The sequence below is a fragment of the Rhinolophus ferrumequinum genome, chromosome 21 (assembly GCF_004115265.2).
Source record: "Rhinolophus ferrumequinum isolate MPI-CBG mRhiFer1 chromosome 21, mRhiFer1_v1.p, whole genome shotgun sequence".
Classification (NCBI taxonomy): domain Eukaryota; kingdom Metazoa; phylum Chordata; class Mammalia; order Chiroptera; family Rhinolophidae; genus Rhinolophus; species Rhinolophus ferrumequinum.
The window spans coordinates 7739110-7759266 of NC_046304.1; the positions used below are offsets into that span (position 1 = coordinate 7739110).

Consider the following 20157-nt stretch of genomic DNA (forward strand, 5'->3'; position numbering starts at 1 on the left):
CTAGAATCTAATCAGGTCTAAAGAGAGTAAAAAGGGGATACTACTTGCTATGGACTGAACTGTGACCCTCCCCTCGCCCTTCAATTCATATGCTGAAGCCCTAACCCATGTGGGCCTTCAGGGAGGTGATTAAGGGTAAATGAGGTCCCTGGGGTGGGGCCCTGGTCCCATGGGATCAGTGTGCTTACACACAGGGATGCCAGAGAGCTTGCACTCTGCACACACAAAGAAGAGGTCTGAGTACATGGGGATACAGTGGCCATCTACTGGCAGGGAGGAAGGTCTCAGCAGAAACCAAACACGCTGCCCACCTAGCTTGGATTCCCAGCTTCCAGAAGTGTGAGAAAATAAGTTTGTGCTGTTGAAGCCACCCAGTCTATGGTGTTTTTTGTTCCAGCATCCTGAGCTGACTAGGACACCATCCTAAGGTGGTTGAAGCTGGTTTGAACACCCTTGCAAAACTGAAGCCCACTTAGTTCTGACACAGGCATGTGAATATGTGTGACCAGAAGCCCTCATGGGCTGGCCCAAGCAAGCTCACAGCCCTGTGCCAGGCCCTGCTCTTGGCCATCAGTGTGGCTGTTCTTTCATCTCTTTTCTGCCTCTCTATCCTGTTTCTCAACTTGGTGTTCCAGGCGGCTGGATGGTGTTGGTGCCCCCACAAGGTCTCACAGAGCGCCCGCTGCTCAGCTCCAGGAGAAGGGCCTGTCCCCTCCTGAGTGGGGAGCACTGCCCGGTCTAGTGACAGAGCATCGTCTTCCTCCCTTTCCAGGTGGACACGGACGCACCTTCAGCTGCTCTAGGTCTGGCCTCTCCATGCTGACCACGGCAGCCAGCAGCTGGTCCTCCAGGCCGTCCCTGGTCACGCTGAAGTTGATCAGGGTGGCCTGGGCCTGCAGCTCGGGCTGGTAGTGAGGATTGGCCAGCTTGGTGTGAAGGATGAGCCGGAACGTGGGATTGTATTCACACTCTTTGTCTCCGATTTTAATGAACCTGGAACATAAAGGCTCATGTGAAGGTGGGTGCCTTCCCATGAATGTCAGTCAGGGCCAGAAACTAGATGTTTTTTTGCAAGAGCATAGTAAACATTATTGCCATATTCAGATGGATTCCTTCTAAGCATGTCCAGAGTGCGCCCTAGGACCCTTGCTTGCCCTAATGTGGGGAACAGGGGCGAAGGGTGACTGACTTTTTCCCATGGCCACCATGTCTGAGCTTGCATGCACAAGCGTCCGGAGAGCCATTCACACATTATGAAACATTTCCAGCAGGTGGCAGTAAAGTGTCTACAGGAAGGGGCACCTTTTAGTTTGTAGGAAGTTGCCTCATAGGCTGGCAAAAGCACTTACTTGTTTTTCATGTTTGATGGAGAATGACTTCTATGGGTGAAAATGGTAAATTAAGTAAATGAGCACATCCTAAGGACATGGAAAGGCAACTTATGGCCTGGGCAGCGGGGGAGGCTCCTGAGTCAAGCATCCCTTCATGATAACTATCATTCCCTCTCCTATGTGCCTGTTGCCCTTCTCCTCCCTCCCTTTTCCTCATCCTTCTGCCACATACCAATCACCTGTTTGTACCCAAAGCAATAGGGGCTCACCACACTGACAAACAGCCGAGTTCTCAGAACTCAAGAGGTCTGGCTTGGATAAAATGCTCAAGTGTAAAAGTCACTTTCCTCCAAAAGTTCCTCCAAAATAGCGTACTATGGACACATAGAAAGAAGTGAAGGAGAACCCTGATTAATGGAAGCAGTTATTCCAGGAAACTTCCTCTAGGACATGAGGGCAGCTAAATCATTGCTTTTCCGGAAGAAAAAAAGGTGTGCATGCTGTGGGGAGCTACTCGACACGAAGTGTGGAGAGGATGTTCTAAGAAGAGCAGATCTGTCCACAGCTCTACCTGGGGCTGTGAACCAGCTCTTCACAAAGCATGGCCAGCACAGCTGGATCTTACCGTCCTTTTTTAATGACTTCTCTCCCCAGCAGGGGTCCCAGGACAGGATCAATGGACTCTTCCAGGTTTTCAATCAGCACCACATTTCCAGCTTCCAGGGCATGCTCTATGATTTGAAGGTACCTGGGGAGAAAGGCAGGCAGTATGAGCCTGGGGCAAGGAATGGATTCAGAGGAAACAACAAGAGAACTGTGGCCTCTGAAGCACAGCGATAAACTTGGACGGGGATGGTTTCAGTGGCCACATTTTTCTCTATTTAAAATGACATTTATATAATTTTATACAGTGATCTTAATGCAGTTTTAGAAATAGGAAAAATTACAAAATACAATAAAATATGAAAATTAACTGTAACCTTTCCATCTATCATTTATATTTTGGTGTTTACTATCTATGTTTGGATATATTATATTTTCAAATTTATTATCACTATTTCTATTTATTTTATATTATATTATTTGTATATTTATTTATATTTGCATTTATATTGATTTATTATTGGACTTATAGAGCATATTTATTTTATAAGCTGGTTTTTGTACATAAAATTTATCATAAACATTTCCCCATGTCATTAAATATTCTTCTATAACAATTTTTATATAACTGGGTATTAGATCATGTTGATACATCTTAATTTATTTACAATCAATTACCAAAATCTAGGTTATTTAAAAATTTTCAATGTTATGTAGAATTTAATAAACATGTTAAAATCTTGATTTTCCCTAAATAGATTTATAAGTTTGATATAATTCCAATTAAAATTTTAATAATAACTTCATAGACCTTGACCAAAATCTTAAAGTTAAACTAAAAAAAAAAGTGAGGGTGAATAAAAAATGATAATAAAAAAGAGGAGGAACTAATATAAGCTAATACTAAAATATTTTATATAACTTCAACAATACAGATATGTAGAAAGAAGTCTTAAAGGATATCATATGCTAAAAAGTTAGCGATGCTTTTCTATGAATAATGGATTATAGGAGTTTTAAAACATTTTTCTATGTGTTTTTTGGTAAACACTATTATTATTACTATAATGATATATTACTTTTGTGATGAGAAATACCATAATACATGTAACTAAATATAAAAATAAGTAATTAAAGGCTGGTATAGTAATATATAAATAGAAAGGAATAAAGATTCCGTTTAATAAGATAATTTAATGTGGAGTAAAATGTCATCTGTAATTAATTGGGAAAAGGATGGAGAATTTAATAAATAGTACTGGAAAATGACTAACCACTTGAAAGATGAAAATTAGGTCTGTACCTTATATGAATATAGTACCCTAAAATATTTTTGAGGTGATTGGATTTCAATGTAAAAAGAAAACCCATAAAAAACTGAAAAACCTAGGTAAATATTTACATAATGTCTGGAAAGAAAAACACTTTTCTGAGCATGATCTATAGAAGAAATGGGTGACAAATCTGACCAAATTTAAAAAAATAAAATAAACTGTAGTATGTCAAACCTCATAAATAAAATTAAAAGGCAAATGACATTCAAATAAATGTCTATTCATATGATGAAGACTATACTAAAGAGTCTTAACACATTCTATAGATAATATTTTGATTCAAATAATAGATACCAAATATCAAAAACCACCTAAGAGAAAAGTAGTCAATGGATATGAACACAGAATTCATTGCACAGATATTTATTGAGGGCCTACTACATGTCAGGCACTGTTTTTGGTATTAGGAACATAGGAAAGAGCAAAAAGAACAAACACTTCTTTCTAAAATGTAGTTATTGGTCAGTTAGAAAGAATACTTCAATCAAAGTTTTCGGGAAAAGGCTAGGATTAGATTACTTGTGACTGATGATACAGATAAAAATGTATCATGTCACTTCTCATCAAAGTTTGCTCTAAGAAAGTATCCATTCTGGTATTCAGTATTTGTTTTGTTTAACTGTTTTTGTAACATTGCATGTTTGATTTAAGCAACCATGGTTGAGGTGGACCTCTGGACAAGTATGTTTACGACATATGACCAGAGCAGCAAACCTCTCTGGGCTATGTGTTAGAGTGGATAAACCTTGTAAACCTTGGGTTTCTAAGTGACCATCACCTTGGTTCAAAGACTACCACCATCCATTTAAAAAAAAAAAAAAAGATTTTTCATTGGGTAAAATATACATAACAGAAAGTCTACCTTCTTAACCATTTTTCAGTGTAAAGTTCAGTGGCATTAAGCCCCATGCTTCCCCAAAATTAAAACCGAGCTGGACCATCAGCTCTAATGCGTCTTTTAGAGCAAAAATTAATATAAGACCCTATCTTATATTATGTTATATTACATTAGACCTAGATATTATATTATATTATATTATATTATATTATATTATATTATACCCGGTCTTATATTAAAATAAGACCGGGTCTTATATTAATTGTTGCTCCAAAAGAATGCATTAGAACTGATGGTCCAGATAAGTTTTATTTTCGGGGAAACACAGTACATTCACAGTATTGTGCTACCATTACCACCACTCCTCTCCAGAGCTCTTTTCATCTTGCAAAACTGAAACCAGTGTCCTTTAAATAATAACTCCTCATTTCCCCTACCCCATCCTCTGGAACCACCATCCTACTTTCTGTCTCTATGAATGTGACGACTCTAAGTACCTCATAGAGGTGGAATTTTGCAGTATTTGTCCTTTGGTGACTGGCTCATTTCACTTAGCACGATGTCCTCACGAGTCATCCATGTTATAGCATGTGTCATAATTTTATTCTTTTTTAAGGTTGAATAAATTCCACTGTATGTATATACCACGTTTTGTTTATCCATTCATTTGTTGAGGGACACTTGGATTGCTTCCACCTTTTGGCTCTTGTAAATGATGAACATGGGTGTACAAATATCCATCACTTTTAAAACTGTGTACTTTTTAAACACTTTTTAAACACTTTTAAAACATAGGGAAATTACTTCTGTAAACCTCAATTTCCTCAAATGTGAAATGGTACCAGTCACACTAACCTTCCATGTTGTGTGGAATAAAAAACCATTTGAACTAAAACTCCTCACACCAAGACTGGCACAACTCAAACCCCTAATTCATGATCCCTGACACGCGGCCCCTCCCTCATTGCCCCATCCTAGCCTTTTCATGTATCCTAATGCACAGAATATGAATTGAGTACTGAAACTACAGAGCTAAGTCGTAACAGAGTTCATGAAGCAATGCGGTGAGAGATGCTGAGGCCTGGGCCTGTGAAGTGTGGTGGGTGCTGACAGATATTCTCTGCACGTCCCTTTGTGCAGTAACTCCCTCATCTTGTATGTACAAAGCCGCATGGCAGGTACAAAGGGCTCTGAATTTTTCATAACTAACTTGACAGCTATGCATCCCACTGCAAATGTCCAATTGTGCCTCAGGAGAAAGAGAGCTTAAGTTTGTTCAATGTGGCTCAGGGGCAGGGGTCGGAACCGTGGGTAGGAAAGAGCTAAGGGAGGCAGTTTTGGGCTCAATGTGAAGAAGATGTTGTTAAAACACAGAGTTGTCTGACAGTGGACTATGATGTACGGGGAGGCAGGAAGTGTTGAAGGAGAGACGAAAGGATGCCTGCCAGGCACAGTAGAGCAAGGACTCCTGAACGGGCCAAGAGGCTGATTGATACACATGGTTTCTAACGAGAAAGACAAGCAGAGACTCAGTACTCAAGCATCTTGCAATGAGGTGTTTTCCTAATATGGGAGGAGGAACATGAGATGCCTCACGGAGGGAGCAGGAGGGCAGAAACAATCCACTGGGGCTCAAGATCTGCTCGTAACAGTTTTGTTTTCTCTGCACAAATGGTAAAAGTGAGGCCTTTCGTGCTGAGCCACTTACCCCTTGTGACCAATCTGGGTGACCCGGAGGGCTTCGCCATATGTGTTCTTGAGCCATTTGATTCCTTGCAGCTGAGGGTCAACCATGAGCGGCCAGCGCTCGCAGTTGGTGAGGATGGTGGCATTCTCCACGGACACGCGGTCTGCAGGGAGGCCCTCGTTCTGCCAGGCGGCCACGTCGGCATCGTCCGTCAGCATCCTCAGGGGATCCAGGGTGGGGGTGAATGGGATGGGAACCTGACGATGGAGAAATGTCACCCACTCTCAGAATGCAAGCATGCCTTCTCAGCTGGGGTGGGATACACCCCAGCAGCTCACTACAGTGACACGCCTCCCTGAAAGCATGATCAGAATCCCACTGAAGATTGTGTTCCAGGCTGTGTAATTATTTCTGGAAGCAGGTTTTTGCAAGTCCTAAGAGTCTTTGTTTCTCTTGTGTGATGAACAGCAGCAGACATTCAGCCTGTGGAACCCTTTTCTCGTCAGTATATTCACCTGAACCAGATTTCTACAGCAGATTATTTATTTTTTAACCAATAGGCTCTTCTGTGCCCTCACCCATGTGAACAGGGCCACTTCTCCACTACGTTTCTGTGTTTCTCGTGCATGCTTCAGGAGCCAGGCCCCACGTGTACGTGGCTTTCTCCTGTCTGTACCAGCGTACACCAACCACTCTCTCATCTACTTCACCACTTGCTGATGCAAAGAACTGGAGCTGTTTACCTGTCTGCCTGCCCGGAACACCCCACTCCCAGGCTGCTCGCGTGACTTCTCCCGGCAAACTCCCCCGCTGGGAAGCTGGTGAGCAAACCACCAGCCCCGAGTGCGTCGCTCACGGCCTGTTTCCCTTCCCGGCCCTGTGTGTGCACCAGACCCTTCCTTGTCTGTCTCTGCCGACCGCTCTCAGCTGGTGTCATTCTTGCACAAGTCATACTTTTTACTGTAGACACACACTTTAAAAAAACATTGAAGTAATAGTCACGGTGTTGTGCAACCATCAGCTCTATCTAGTTCTGAAACATTTTGATCACCCCAAAAGGAAACACCCATACCCACTAGTAGTCACTTCCCGTTCTCTCCTACCCCCAGCTCTTAGCAACCACCGGTCTGCTTTCCTTCCCTGTGGATTTACCTATTCTGGATAGTTCACATAAACGGAATCATACAATATATGACCTTTCGTGTCTGGATACTTCCACTTAGCAGAATGTTTGCAAGGTTCACCCATGTGCCCTTTAACCCCTGTCTCTCCGTTTCTCTGCACTCTGTCTTCCCAGTTACCTCAGGAAAATCTCTCCAAACCATCTCCTGTCCCTTTAATCACACCTAGTAAGTTTACAAATGGCCAGTGCTATACCACAGGCATCGAAAGGGAAACCTGCCCCTGAAGGTTCTTATCCTGGGATCAGAAACGTATTTATATAGAGTTGTTTTCCTTTGTAATCTTAGGCATTACATTTTATGCACTAAAACTATGATTGTGAGAAGGGATCCATAGATTTTACCAGACTGCCAAAAGGGTCCATGGCACAAAAAATGCATCAAAACCCCAAACAAAGCCAGAACAATCCTCACTAAGTACCACTGAGCTCCTTATCTTTGTCCATTCAGTTAGCGTACATCTTTTCAACAGTTTCCTTTTCCACAAGTATTCAAGATAAATACACACCAGCTTTATTTTTTGTTCATTTCCTGATACTGTCACAGTTTTTAAACCACTATTCAACAAATTATCCGGTGAGATTTTATGAGCCGATGTGTGAAAGCAACCATTACTCGACAACGTGGGTTTTGTGTTCAAAGGAGACATGTGCCAATGAATTTTGGAATAAAACCCTCACTTTGTGGGCTCTTACTACGGCTGCTGGTTATGAACCTAGTCTCCTCCATTGGACTGTGAATTTCCTGCAGGCATTCTGGTCTGAATGTCTTTTGCAGCTCCTGCCTCGTGGGGTCGTAGAATCAATCCTCAGTGAATATTTGTGGATTGAGGAATCTGAGTGATGTTGAAGTGTGTGTCAAGGTAACACGAGGTATTATTCTGACTATGGGCTCCAGACACAAACCTGAACCCCCTTCAGTTAGGAACCAACATTTTCCCACTTCGTCATATCAGTATAGAGAAAGGAGCTTGAAGGAAACTGGACCGACTTACGCTAAGAGAACAAGCTGAGTACGCAGGACAGGAGGAGATGAAGTTTTCAGAAGGGGGTCTGTTTGTGAACCACAGACACACACCATGCAGCTTTGGGGCCCAGGGACAAGGTAAAACGCAGAATCTGGAAAAGGGGCCATGTGACTCTGCTGCTACTCTCAAGTCTGGTTCAAGAGCAGTGAGTTTGGAGGGAAACACAGGGTGGTTTTGGTGCTGCTCAGGCTTCATCATTTGGAGGCACGCCAGGATGCAGCCTGCTTGGCAGTGGACAAGACTTCCCATAGAGAGCCCCATAAGAAGAGAGATGCTGACCTCAGGTGGCCTAGAGGGCGGGGGATAGTAAGGGAGGGCAGAGTGGAAGGACATGGGTGCACATGTGTCACTCCTGGACCCCAGAGATCATTAGGGGACGCTCGGGTGGTGGTGGGAGAAAGTATGTGCGAAGGGACAAGAAGATTTCGGTTATTGCTGTCGTGTGAACTCACTGGTACCCACGGGCTGATGTGGGCAGGAGAAATTCTGGCTGTACGTACTTTCAGCTGGCTCAGGTAGGGTCTCCAGGTTCCGTCCATGAGGTTCTGCCGGTATTTCTTTGTAAAGAAGCCAAGGTACGAAATGAAGGCCGTAGTAAGTAAAATGTCTCCACATAATTTCCTTTCCTGTTGTTTGAAGTTCTGCACAGCTTCTGCCCACCTCACGTTTTCAGAAGCAAGTCCTCCCACCTAGCATTTCAAAGACCAGAGAGAAATCTTATTATACAGCAGGCTGCAGAGAGCCATGGATTCCGTCTTGGAGAGCACAGAGTATACATTTCATAGCAGAAGACTCGGGACATCACTTATGTGCCCTTTTGGTCATTGGGGATCTGTACTGGCTGCAGCACACATTTCTGTAAATAAGCACCTGTTCTGGGCTATCCAGGTGGGCTGTGGAGAGATGACAGGTTTTGAACGCACGCTTCTAGGCTGGGCCCTTTATAGGTATGGAAATGAATACCACCCACCGTGAAAGGATTAAATGTGACTGTGGATGTTAATCACTTAGCACAGTACCCGGTACGCAAAACGTATTAGAAAATTATGCACTCCCATCGCCTCTCCAAATGCTGGGATATGAAAATAAATAAAAGTAATTTCACGTGCTATAAATAACTCACAGTGGGTGGGGAGACAGACATGGTAATTAAGACACAGAGTTGGAAGTACTGAAACATGGGTGAGTACCAAAGAGCAAGACTGCAGAACACATCCTGACTCTGCCTGACCCGCTTTGGTACGGCACACCATTCTGGGGGCACCCTTCTCTGGGGAGCACAGACATCCTTTCTACAGAGAACTGTTAGGTATATGGCGGAAGTTAGCTTCTGTGTTATGATTTATCCTGTTTTCTTCCTTGAAAGACAGCATAGAATGCCAGAGCTGGCGGAGATCTTAGGGACTGGCCAACCCAGCTATCCCCACGCCCATGTTTAGATTACACAGATAAAGACCAAAAAGTTGAAGTATCTTGCCAGAACCTCTAGGTCGGTACAGGCAGGGTGGCTTCGGAGCCCGTGCATCTGGACTCCTGGAGCAGAGTACCCCACTGCCTCCCACGAGCACTAACTCAGAAAATGCTCCAGCCAGGCTGAGAAGCCTTTGCTAAGTTCTGGAAACCAAACGGCACTGAACAGAAGACAGGCCAGCTAAGTGGCTGGGACCACTTCTTGCACGTTTGCAGAGGAGCTGTCTCTAAACCAAACTGTTCCGCTAAACCGATCACCTCAAAGCTATGCAGCAGCGGGCTGGACAGATAACTGCGCAGACACACGCCTGTGGCATAGCCTCTCTTCACTAAAGCACAGCTCAGCTCAGGGATTGGTGTGACTCTAGAAAATCTGGCTTTGTGATATGAATAACTGTGGCTGGAATAAACGTTAAGAAGGTATGGGTTCCACCTCCCTTCATCGCTGATGAAGGTGCTGTAAGGGCTCTTTGACTGAAGAGAAATCACATGCAGCAGATACCGCTTTGCAAGATCTCAGCTGACTTATGATGAGGCGTAACCATGGGGGGTTGAATAAGCCCATGAATTCTTTGACGCTCCTCTCACCAAGAGTTGATGTCTGCTCTCTCTCTCTCTTGTTGAATCTGCGACTACTTTGACCAACAGAACACACTGGAAGCGGCCTCATATTGGCTTTCGGTCCCAGGCCTTAAGAAACTGTAACCTTCCACTTCCTGTCTCTTGGATCACTTGCTCTGGGAACCCTGAGTCACCTTGTAAGACGTTTGACGACCCTGCTGGAGAGACCTGAGACTACACTGAGAGGGAGAGGGTCCCAGCAGAGGCCTCTCTTAAAGCCATCCCTGACAAGGTGCGCGTGAAGGATGTTGTTTTGGACCCTTCAAACCAGCACAGCCACCTGCTGAATAAAGCCACGTGGCCCTGTGGGCACACCGCGCAGAATGACCCGTGAGATGAACCTTGCCCAAATTCCTGACCCAAACACTTGTGCGATTTAATGAGTCTTGTTAAATCTCTACATTTTGGAGTAATTTGATATGCAGCAATAGAACATTATATAAGCACCCTGTTCCGACCCTCAGATTTATTTTTTGAGGGTGGCCAGAGGCTGTGTGTGTGTGTGTGTGTGTGTGTGTACTTGCATATAGGTAAGGTCATATTCAGAAATGCTCAGGGTCAATAAGTCGCATTCTTTTCTACTTCCATCTCAGTTCCTAAGCCTGGCCACACCCTTATTATCAAACATTACATGAGTAACAGTTTCAGAGTTTATCAAATGCTGGCTTGTCCTTTAACGCTCCCTCTGGTCGCTATACATTTATGTCAGCTTGTCCCATCTGGCATGGGCTGCCTGATGAGCCAGTGTTCCCATCCTCCCAACCATCTCTGCAGGAAAACTGTGACCAGACCAGGGGACACATTGACACTTTTCTCAGGAATCAGTCCCCGCATCCCAGCCCATTTTAATATCCCGCCCCCATCCCAGTCAAAGCAGTGCTAAGCTGGGCTCATCCATTTGGCACCTCTGCAGCACCTGACAAGTTCTGCTAATATCATTAAAGCTCGATGGCTTTGGAGGCTCACACTCACCAGGCGATTTGCAAGGGCGATGGTGCCTGCTGTCACTTCAGCTTCTTGCTGACATTTGAGTTTGTCTGCCGTGGCTTTCTCAAACTTGGCCGTGAGTTTGGCCAGGTTTTCATTAAGGTGCTGTTCAGAAAGGAACACGAGGTCCGTCAGTAATTCCAGCCCCAGTTACCTCAGTGCTGCTGAGAAAGGACTCGTGTGTAAGCAGTTTTTAAGGAAGCCCCCGTGTGTGTAGGAAGGGGCCGGGGAGGGCAGAACAGGGCAGAGAAGGAAGGCAAATTAGGGGCAATCTCAGGCAGAGCCCCAGTGAGGACTTCAGCCAGATCCCGCGGGGAGAGGGTGCAGAAGTCCAGGGCAGTCCTGACCCAAGGAGAGAGCTGAGGTTCCCTATTCCAGCACCTCAGCCATTGGTTCAGGGCCAGGAGGGGTGACGGACATGGAGGGAGGGTGCACACATTCTGTTCTTCCTTGTGTTCAGAAAAAATGGGTTCCAGTAGCCTGCCAAAAAGGTGCAGGTGCTGCTAGTAGAAGCAACAGCACATCAAAGGCTGGAGGGCCTAAAAATGGTCAGAAAGACACCAAGGAGGCTTCAGAGGGACACCTGCAGTGGCTGCGGAGGCAGGTCTGCAGTTTGGGGCTGGTCTGTCTGCAACCCAAGTCCTCCCAGTGCTTTAAGGTCCAAGGAGCACAAGATCACTTTTACGTAACCTCATCTATTCTCTTCCATTATCCCAAAGTATAGGAACATTTTTTTAAAAGACATGGTTTCAATGTTTTCTAAATTGATTAAGAATTTAGAATGGAAGCACGCAGCTTTTCTTGCCCCCAGGTGACGTCTCTGCAGATGCCTCCGAGTGCGTCTTATGTCTATTCAGTAACCCGGGTTCAGGCTGCTCTGCTGGCCGTGACCAAGTCACAAGAGAAATGAATTAAGGGCCAAACAGTTTGAAAAGCAGGTGGCAAGGCATCTGATTCATGATGGCAGACTGGCCACACTCATATATTTCCTCTTCTTCCCAAGATTTGTCTAAAATGATTGTGAAGCAATTTAAAAAGCATAAGCTCACCACACCAAGCAAATGTTGAGGGCCATTGGAGGGTGAGACATTCTAATAGATTGATGGACGACCTCACCGACAGAGGAGTGGAAACGGCCGGAGCAGTGCAGAGGCAGCTGCAACCTCGAGATGGCCTCGGTTCACCAAAGAGGAAGCTGATCAGACCTGCAGAGCCCCATGTGCCCGGGGGGACTGGGAACTGTCAGGTGCGCGCAGGGAATGCTGAAAATAGGAGGGTTAATTGGAAGCCTATTAATCCCCACCCCATAGCTCCGTTTCCGTGCCCAGCACGCAGTGCCACCAGGCATCTGTGTCCCTAGGCAGGAGAGTCAGTAGTGGCAGAGAAACGACAACACATTCTGGTACTTAGGATGTATCTAGAATAACTCATCTGATCTTGAAAGCAAAATCTGCCAGTGAACCAGCCCTGCCCTTGCCTGCACAGCTACAATCAGTGTTTGATCACGTCTCTTTTCAACATGAAAGGATAAGAAGAGATTTGATAAAAAGCCTAGGTTAAGGTAAACAAGAAGGAAAAAACGACCTGGGGCAAAGAGATAACTTCAGTCATTAAAAACAACAACAAAGCATAAAACCCTTTATAATTAGTTTCTTAGAGAGATTCAGGATGTTTCATCCATAAAACATGAAGAGGATGATAGTAAAATGAATAGAGAACAAAAAACTATGTGGAAATTATCATTATTGTTCATGTAAAAAATAATACATTCAAGGGATGGGTTAAAAGATGAATTTGAGGAAATCTAGAAAATATAAGAAAACAAAGTGTCAAAAAGATTAGAGAAAATAGAGGACCCATCAGAAGGTGTAACATCTAACCCATACGTGTGCTAGAAAATGAAATTAAAAAGGAGACAGAAGGGAGATTACCGAAAACATAACACAAAGTAATTTTTTAGAGCTGAAGAAAAGTCTCTATGTGCCAAGTGCAATGAATGAAAACAGGATGGCGGCTAAGCACATCAATGTAAAGTTTCAGATACCAAGGGAAAAAAAATTGAAAGGCTTCCAAAAAGATAAATATAGTGCCTACACAAAGGAATGGACCCTGACTGTTCATCAGACCTCAATAGATGAGAGGATAAATAAAACATTCAGTGTTCTAAGGGGAAAAAATTAGCAACTAGAATTCAATACTCAGCAAAATTGTCAGTTTAGTTTACAAATACAGACATTTTCAGACTGGAACTATTCAGAAAATTTACTTCTTACTTAAAATTTCTTAAGAATGCGCAAAACAGGAGAAGACATCAAGAAAGGAGAAGACCTAGGGTCCCAAAGTCATTGGAACCAACCCAAGAAAGCAGTGATGTATGTTAACACTGATTAGAGCTCTGAATCAAGGATAAGGGAGAAACGTCTTGGGGGTACAGGGTGACTTGATAGAATGAACACTGGATTAGACGCAGTCAACTGTAATTAAAATATACATATAGTTACGGAATGTACAGTACAGCATAGGGAATACAGTCAATGGTGTTTTAATAGCTATGTATGGTATCAGATGGGTAGTAGATTTGTTGGGGGGTACCACTTTGTGCGGGGTGTAAATGTCCAATCACTATGTTGTTTTGTACACATGACAGTAATAAAAAAAATTTAAAAATTAAAAAAAGTAATTGAGGCTGTGCAAAAGGAACTAATGAAAGAGAAAAAAAACAGGAAAGCAGAAACTCAGGGGTGGAAAAAACGTTGTATAAGAAGGGCAATGTAATTACGGTGCGCCACTTAGATCTATTATGAACAACACAGACATGGTCACAGGACATAAATGGAATTTACTGATTTTTCAACTTTTTGAATCTGTCAGGGGGACACTTAATTTTGGTTACAGAGCAGAATGTCGGTATTTTCAGTCTTGGTGATTAAAAAGCAACAGTAAGGATAAGGAATGATAAGAAAAGTTGGGAGGCGGAAGGTAGGGAGGAGAGCTGAAGGAAAGAGTAAAGACTTCATCTTGAAAACTGAGGGCTCCAAGGATGCTGCCTCTATGTGATGGAACAAGAAATAAAGGTTACATCAACTGAAAATAGTTGCCATAACGGTATGGGGAAGGCATGGAATGAACATCTTTGAGCCTTATCTAGCAGAAAGCTAGCTGCCTGAATAAGAAACATCAAGAATAGGGATGCCAGTGCAGTTCATAGACGGAAGTCTGAAACTCTAACGAGCAGAGGCCAGGAAGACAACGTCAACTGGTCAGGTGAGTCTGGTGTTGACAAGAAGAGGAACATGGGGACTCTGGCGGAACTGTCTCCTGGAATGCGAAGCTACTACTTAACTCCAGGGTCAGTTACTGATATTTCGGACTCTTCTGATTATTATTGTAAGACTGGCCAGAACTCAGATTTTTACAAGAGGCTTCTATTGTTTTAAATATTGGCATTAATGAAGTTGTTTTCAAACACTACGTGCGAGCCACATAAAACACATTTGAGCCACTAGATAGCAAGCTCTGAGTGGCATCGACAAACAGACAAAATAATTGAAAGGGCAGGAGATTGCTGTTTCTCATTAGAAACCCTCTCTACTATTTGATATTTTACTTGTGGTGAGTATATGCTCAATGAAAATGTGTTACTTGTTTTTATTACTATTCTTTTTATGAATTATAACATTAACATACAGTATGTTCAGTATAAAAACAAAGAAAGTACAGATAAACAAATACCATTTAAAGTCTATCACCCAGAGATAACCACCTCTATTCATACTTTAATGCATTATAATTATAGGTATAATCAAATTGAAATTATATCGTATCATTTGTTTTGAAATATGGTTTTTCACTTTGTGCATCTTGACTATAAAATTTACTTGGAGTTATCCTAAAATCTTAAAAAAAAAAAACTGGGGTGGGGCGCAACTGGAGAAGGCTGGCAATGGCCCCGGGGGTGCATAGGGAAGAACTGCCGTGCCCTGGGGGAGCCTCCGTGTTGGAGAGGGGTGTCAGTTAGCAAGTCTCCTCTATTATTGGTGGGGGAGTGTTCAAACTCTTGGGAGGCTGATGGACATGCAAATAAGCAAAGGATGGGGAGCAGGTTGTTAAAAGCAAGAACATTCTTTTTTCCCAAAAACTATTTTGGCAGAAAAGAAGTGCCTTCGTAAGGTAGCCAAGTATTTTAAAATATTCTTATTGCTTTCACAGGTTGAGTGGGCCCATCATGTGAATGTTGGCTACTGACAAGGTATAAACATTTGAAAACATTCCCTTTGCACCAAATGTTCCTTCAGTTAAAATAACTTGAGTGAAGAGATCTTTGAAAACGCAGTTCTTGTAACACTATCCTGAGAGAATAAGAAAATTATCAGGAGGTATTCCCCCCAAAAAGCAGTCTTGGGGATGGTATGGCGTTTTGCATTTGGTGTTCTTTGAAGAGGGCCACTGTTATGACGGTCATCTCTTGTTTTAAGTAAATTGGCCCATGAACAACTGGATTTATAAAGCAAACATACTGAGAGGGGATTAGTTGCTTTGCCAGAAAGTACCTTTTCTTTATAGAGAGATTGGTTGCAGTGACCTTTGAACTAGCGCCTTTAGCCATAGAAGTTAATGTATCAATTGTATCAATCAATAAACCCATGACATGAAGTGTGCGGCCTGTCTACACTCTTACGTTTCACATTTAGTCAAACCCTTTTTATCCTCATGAGAAAGCTGCAGCAAGAATCTTACTGGCCTGTGGAGAAAAAGGAAGCCTCATACACTGTGGCCGGGAATGCAGACTGCTGCAGCCGCTATGGAAGGCAGCATGGAGGTTCCTCAAAAAATTAATAGAATTACCATATGACACAGCAATCCCTCTCCTGGGTATCTACCCCAAAACTCTGAAAACATTTATCCGTAAAGATATATGTGCTCCTGATGTTCACTGAAGCTTTATGTACAGTGGCCAAGACATGGAAACAACCAAAGTGTCCTTCGATAGATGATTAGATAAAGAAAATATGGTATGTATACACAATAGGATACGACTCTGCCATAAGAAAAGATGAAATAGTACAATTTGTGACAACCATGGATGGATCTTGAGATTATAATGCTAAGCGAAATAAGTCAGACAGAAAAAGTTGAGAACTATATGATTTCACTGATATATGGGATATAAAACTGAAAACAACAAAGGAACAAGACAAACAAATAAAGAAACAAAAACTCATAGACACAGACAATAGTTTAGTGGTTACCAGAGGGTAAGGGGTGAGGGGGGTGGGAGATGAGGGTACAGGGGATCCAATATATGGTGATGGAAGGAGAACTGACTCTGGGTGGTGAACACACAATGTGATATATAGATGATATAATACAGAATTACACACCTGAAATCTATGTAACTTTACTAACAATTGACACCCCAATAAACTTAAAAAAAAAGAATCTTATTGGCCTGGAACGTATGTGTGGATAGGAAAGACCCGGGAAAGGTTTTGGATGGAACTTGATCACAGTAGTGACTGATAACCAGGGCTTGTAAGTGCCTGTGAAAGCACACGTAGCCCAAGGAGGAGGACAGGGAGCAGGAGGAGAGTAGAGGTAAAGCAGTAATGGTCATGAGAACCACTGTTGTCACCTCCATCCTGGCAGCAGCTCATGGTGTTACTATGTGCCAGGCTCTGGGAGTGTGCTTTATACTATATGCATTCTGTCCTTGAATGAGCGGGGATATCACTGCATCCATTTTACTCCAGGAAACTGAAGTGCAGGCATTGTAAAGACCTTTCTAAAGGTTACGTATTAGCAAACATTCTAGCTTGGACTGGAAGTGAGACCTGACGATGGATTTTTAGCTGCTATGCCATCCTACAGGGCTCTGATTTCTGCTTCTCACGTTGGTAGTATCCATTTCAACAGCAAAGGTGAGGTTTAAGGGAAATCCCTCTCAAATAGGTGTGAACACAAGACTATCCCCACCCCCAATCCTGGGTGAGACTGATATATATATATATAATCAAATATCAAGAGGTTAATAAAAACCAATAACCCTCACAGATTTATATTCATGGTCAAGAGACCATCTTGCAAACCACAATATACTATTTACTTTTAAAAGCCTTCATAAAACAATCAGATAACATAAAACGTGTCCAGCAGCCCCACACGTCTACACTGCTGAGAGGGATACAGGAGGACGATTGGCCAGAACTGAAGACAATAGGTGCACAACATGAGGTCCGGTGGCTAAAACCTACATTTCAATAGGAAAAAGGAATCTCAAAGTTTTGAGCTTTTATTCTTAACTACCAGATGTGCCAAAAATGCTAAATTCATTTGTGGCCAATGAGGTAACAGTTGGCTCCGTGGATAACATTGTTCATCTATCTGTCATCTTTTCCTTCCTCAGAAGAAAGGGAGAAAAAATATTTAGGGGCACAACGTTAACCAGTGGTCCAGTGGATTTATCCAATTTGGACTATACAGTGTTTGAAAGAGAAATGTAAAAAGTTGCCTCTATTGAAAAATCTGGAGATTTTGCATGACAATCTGGTTTTCCTGCTTCTCTTTAAAAATCGGGACACTAGGCCCTGGGAAATGGTGGAGAGTGTTTGTATTAGAAGCTACCCTGCAGGGTCAGGGGGCTCTGGCTTCGCTTACTTACCGTGACCTTGGCTTTAACAGCTGCCAGCTTCTCTTGGGCAGCTGCGAGGTCCGAGGTGGCTTTGCTCAATGCTTGGCGCTTGGGTTCCACGTCACAGAACACCTCGTAGAACCTCACAATGTTTATGACCCAAGAGCACAGGCCTGCAGCCGCGTAGGACTTGGTGGCCACAAACTCTGGATTGAACTCGGGGTCCTGCAGATATGGCCTGATGGCTTTGAGGCAGTTCTCGTGAATGCTCTCTTTGTCAAAGTTGATCAAGGAGTCCAGGAAACCATCCACTTTGGCCATGGCGACCTTAGCGGCCTTCCAGCTCCGGTCCTTGGGCACCTTTCCCCCAGGCGCCATGAGCGCCATCACGGCAGCACTAACTTTGCTGACAGCCAGGGGTGGAGAACCAAAGGACTTCAGCTCTGTCAGGTTGGTCTGAGGAAAGACGAGGAGGCTGTTAGAGGAAAATGAATGGGCTTCCTTTGTCCTTGGCCACTGATGGAGCGAGGCTCTGGAGTGATTAATCTGAAAGGGCTGCTTTGAAGCCTGCAGCAGCCCTCTGAATTTTAAATATCCTGACTCATCAGAAGGAAACCACAGCTACTCCCCAGGGGCTTCAGACTTCCCTGAATGGTGAGCCGAGACTCAGCTATGTTTTTCCAGCACTTTAACGGACTCTCTGCCCATTAGAAACACACAATTATTTCACATTCGACTGAGAAATATAAGGATGCCAACATACTCTGAGATATGCAGCTTGCCATGAATAAAAGATAAGGTTATTATAAATTAATTTCCATCCTGGATTGAAGAGACTAGCACAGTAATTCAACTAATTTTTTTTTCTTTAATTAAACTGCTTTGTTCCATGAGCTTGTTCTAACTACACTTGACTGTCCTGATAGCCAAGTGGCATTTTCTGCCAAGAAAATTCAGACCGAAAGCTATGCACAGCCTATGCAGTTGCTGCCTCTGCCTGGACGTGGGCTTGTCCTTATACTCTTAAGTTTCACTTGCTCTGGAAAGATATGACTGAAAGTATTGATCTTGGCAAGTCACTGAAACTTTCCAGTCCTCAGTGTTTTCATCTGTAAATTGGGAGCAGGGGGACCCATTAATCAGTAAGTGAAATTGTGTCATAAATGCATATGGAGTGGATTTAAGGTTTCCTGTGACCATCACTGAGAAGCCTATGACCTCGAAAGCACTTGCTTCTGAGGCTGATTTTGTAAAAGCGGGAAAATCTTAATTTCAAAGATTAGGTCCATGTGCCACATTAATTTGGGGTGCTCCTGGGCCTGGAGATCTACATGCGAGGGGGATTTTTTTTCTAGCGTCTAACAGCAATACCCAGGAAAATATTCTGTTTGCTTTTGCAACTATTTTCACATTGGGTCATGAATGACAAGCTTGTCAAGGGCAGGAACGAGAGACAGCACAGATGTAGGAAGTAGGCCAGTGTGCCTGTCACAGTGGGCTCCCCTGGGTGGCCGAAGGCAAAGTGAGAAAATCCAATCAGAAACAAAAACCCCACAACTGTAAAACGTTTAAAGTTAATTATGTTCGATGTACTGCATTAAGAAAACATAAAAATATGTAAAAAGAAAATTGAATTCTACAACCCAGATACATCATCGTTAATATTTCAATGTAATTCCTTCTAGTCTTTTTTATGTTCATAAATATCTATACGTTGTTGATCACAACTCTTTTGGGTTTAGTGACGAAAACCCAGCTGTACAGAAGTACAAAGGGGGATTTTCTCACTCATGCATCTGGGGAGGATGGGCTTGGACCTGGCTGTAAGTGTGAGAGGAACTGCATTCTGAATGTTTGCAGGACTCTCCAGATCATTTCTTGTTTCTGCTTTTCTGCATACCAGTTTCCTTGTGTAGCAAAGCACATGACATACTTCTCTGACCTCAACTAGGGTCACTTTCTCCATCTCGCACTAAGCTCCATCCCCAGTCACTTTCCAGCACAGCGACTGCCAAGCTCATTCCCACCTGAGCACCTCTGCCTGGCTCACTTCCTCCGAAACCATTTGCATGGCTGATTCCTTCTCATTCATCAAGGTCTCATCTTAATTCAAAAAGTCCTCACACAGAAAGACTCTCCCTGCCAACTTTCTCTGCTTAGTCATTTCCTATCTGAGCACAGAACTCAGGGCAATCGGAAACAATTACCACTTTTTCCTTGTTGAATTACCATATTCCTCTTCTTCATGAGAAGAGGAACCCCACGTCAACCACTGTAGCCTCACTTTCATGCCTAGAACAGAAACTGGCATGCAGTAAGTACTCATCAATATGTGTGCTGAACGATCGAACGGAATGAATGGGTGCCGGCAGCTCCAGGCTACACTCTTCACTTTGCCACCAGCCGGAAAGGAGACTTTTTCTTCCATGTAAGTCAAAATAAAATGGCCC

At 43.3% G+C, this 20157-nt stretch overlaps 1 protein-coding gene across 1 annotated transcript in view; it reads right to left on the bottom strand.

The window, feature by feature from the left end:
• DNAH9 (dynein axonemal heavy chain 9) overlaps positions 1-20157 on the bottom strand; it is a 311767-nt gene that overhangs the window by 63946 nt on the left and 227664 nt on the right. Inside the window, exons 50-55 of the mRNA XM_033089991.1 lie at positions 17738-18163; positions 11065-11184; positions 8502-8690; positions 5815-6050; positions 1957-2079; positions 789-993 (exon numbers count right to left, since the gene is read on the bottom strand). Of these exons, the coding sequence (XP_032945882.1) occupies positions 789-993; positions 1957-2079; positions 5815-6050; positions 8502-8690; positions 11065-11184; positions 17738-18163 (1299 nt within the window). The remainder of the gene's footprint in view (positions 1-788; positions 994-1956; positions 2080-5814; positions 6051-8501; positions 8691-11064; positions 11185-17737; positions 18164-20157) is intronic.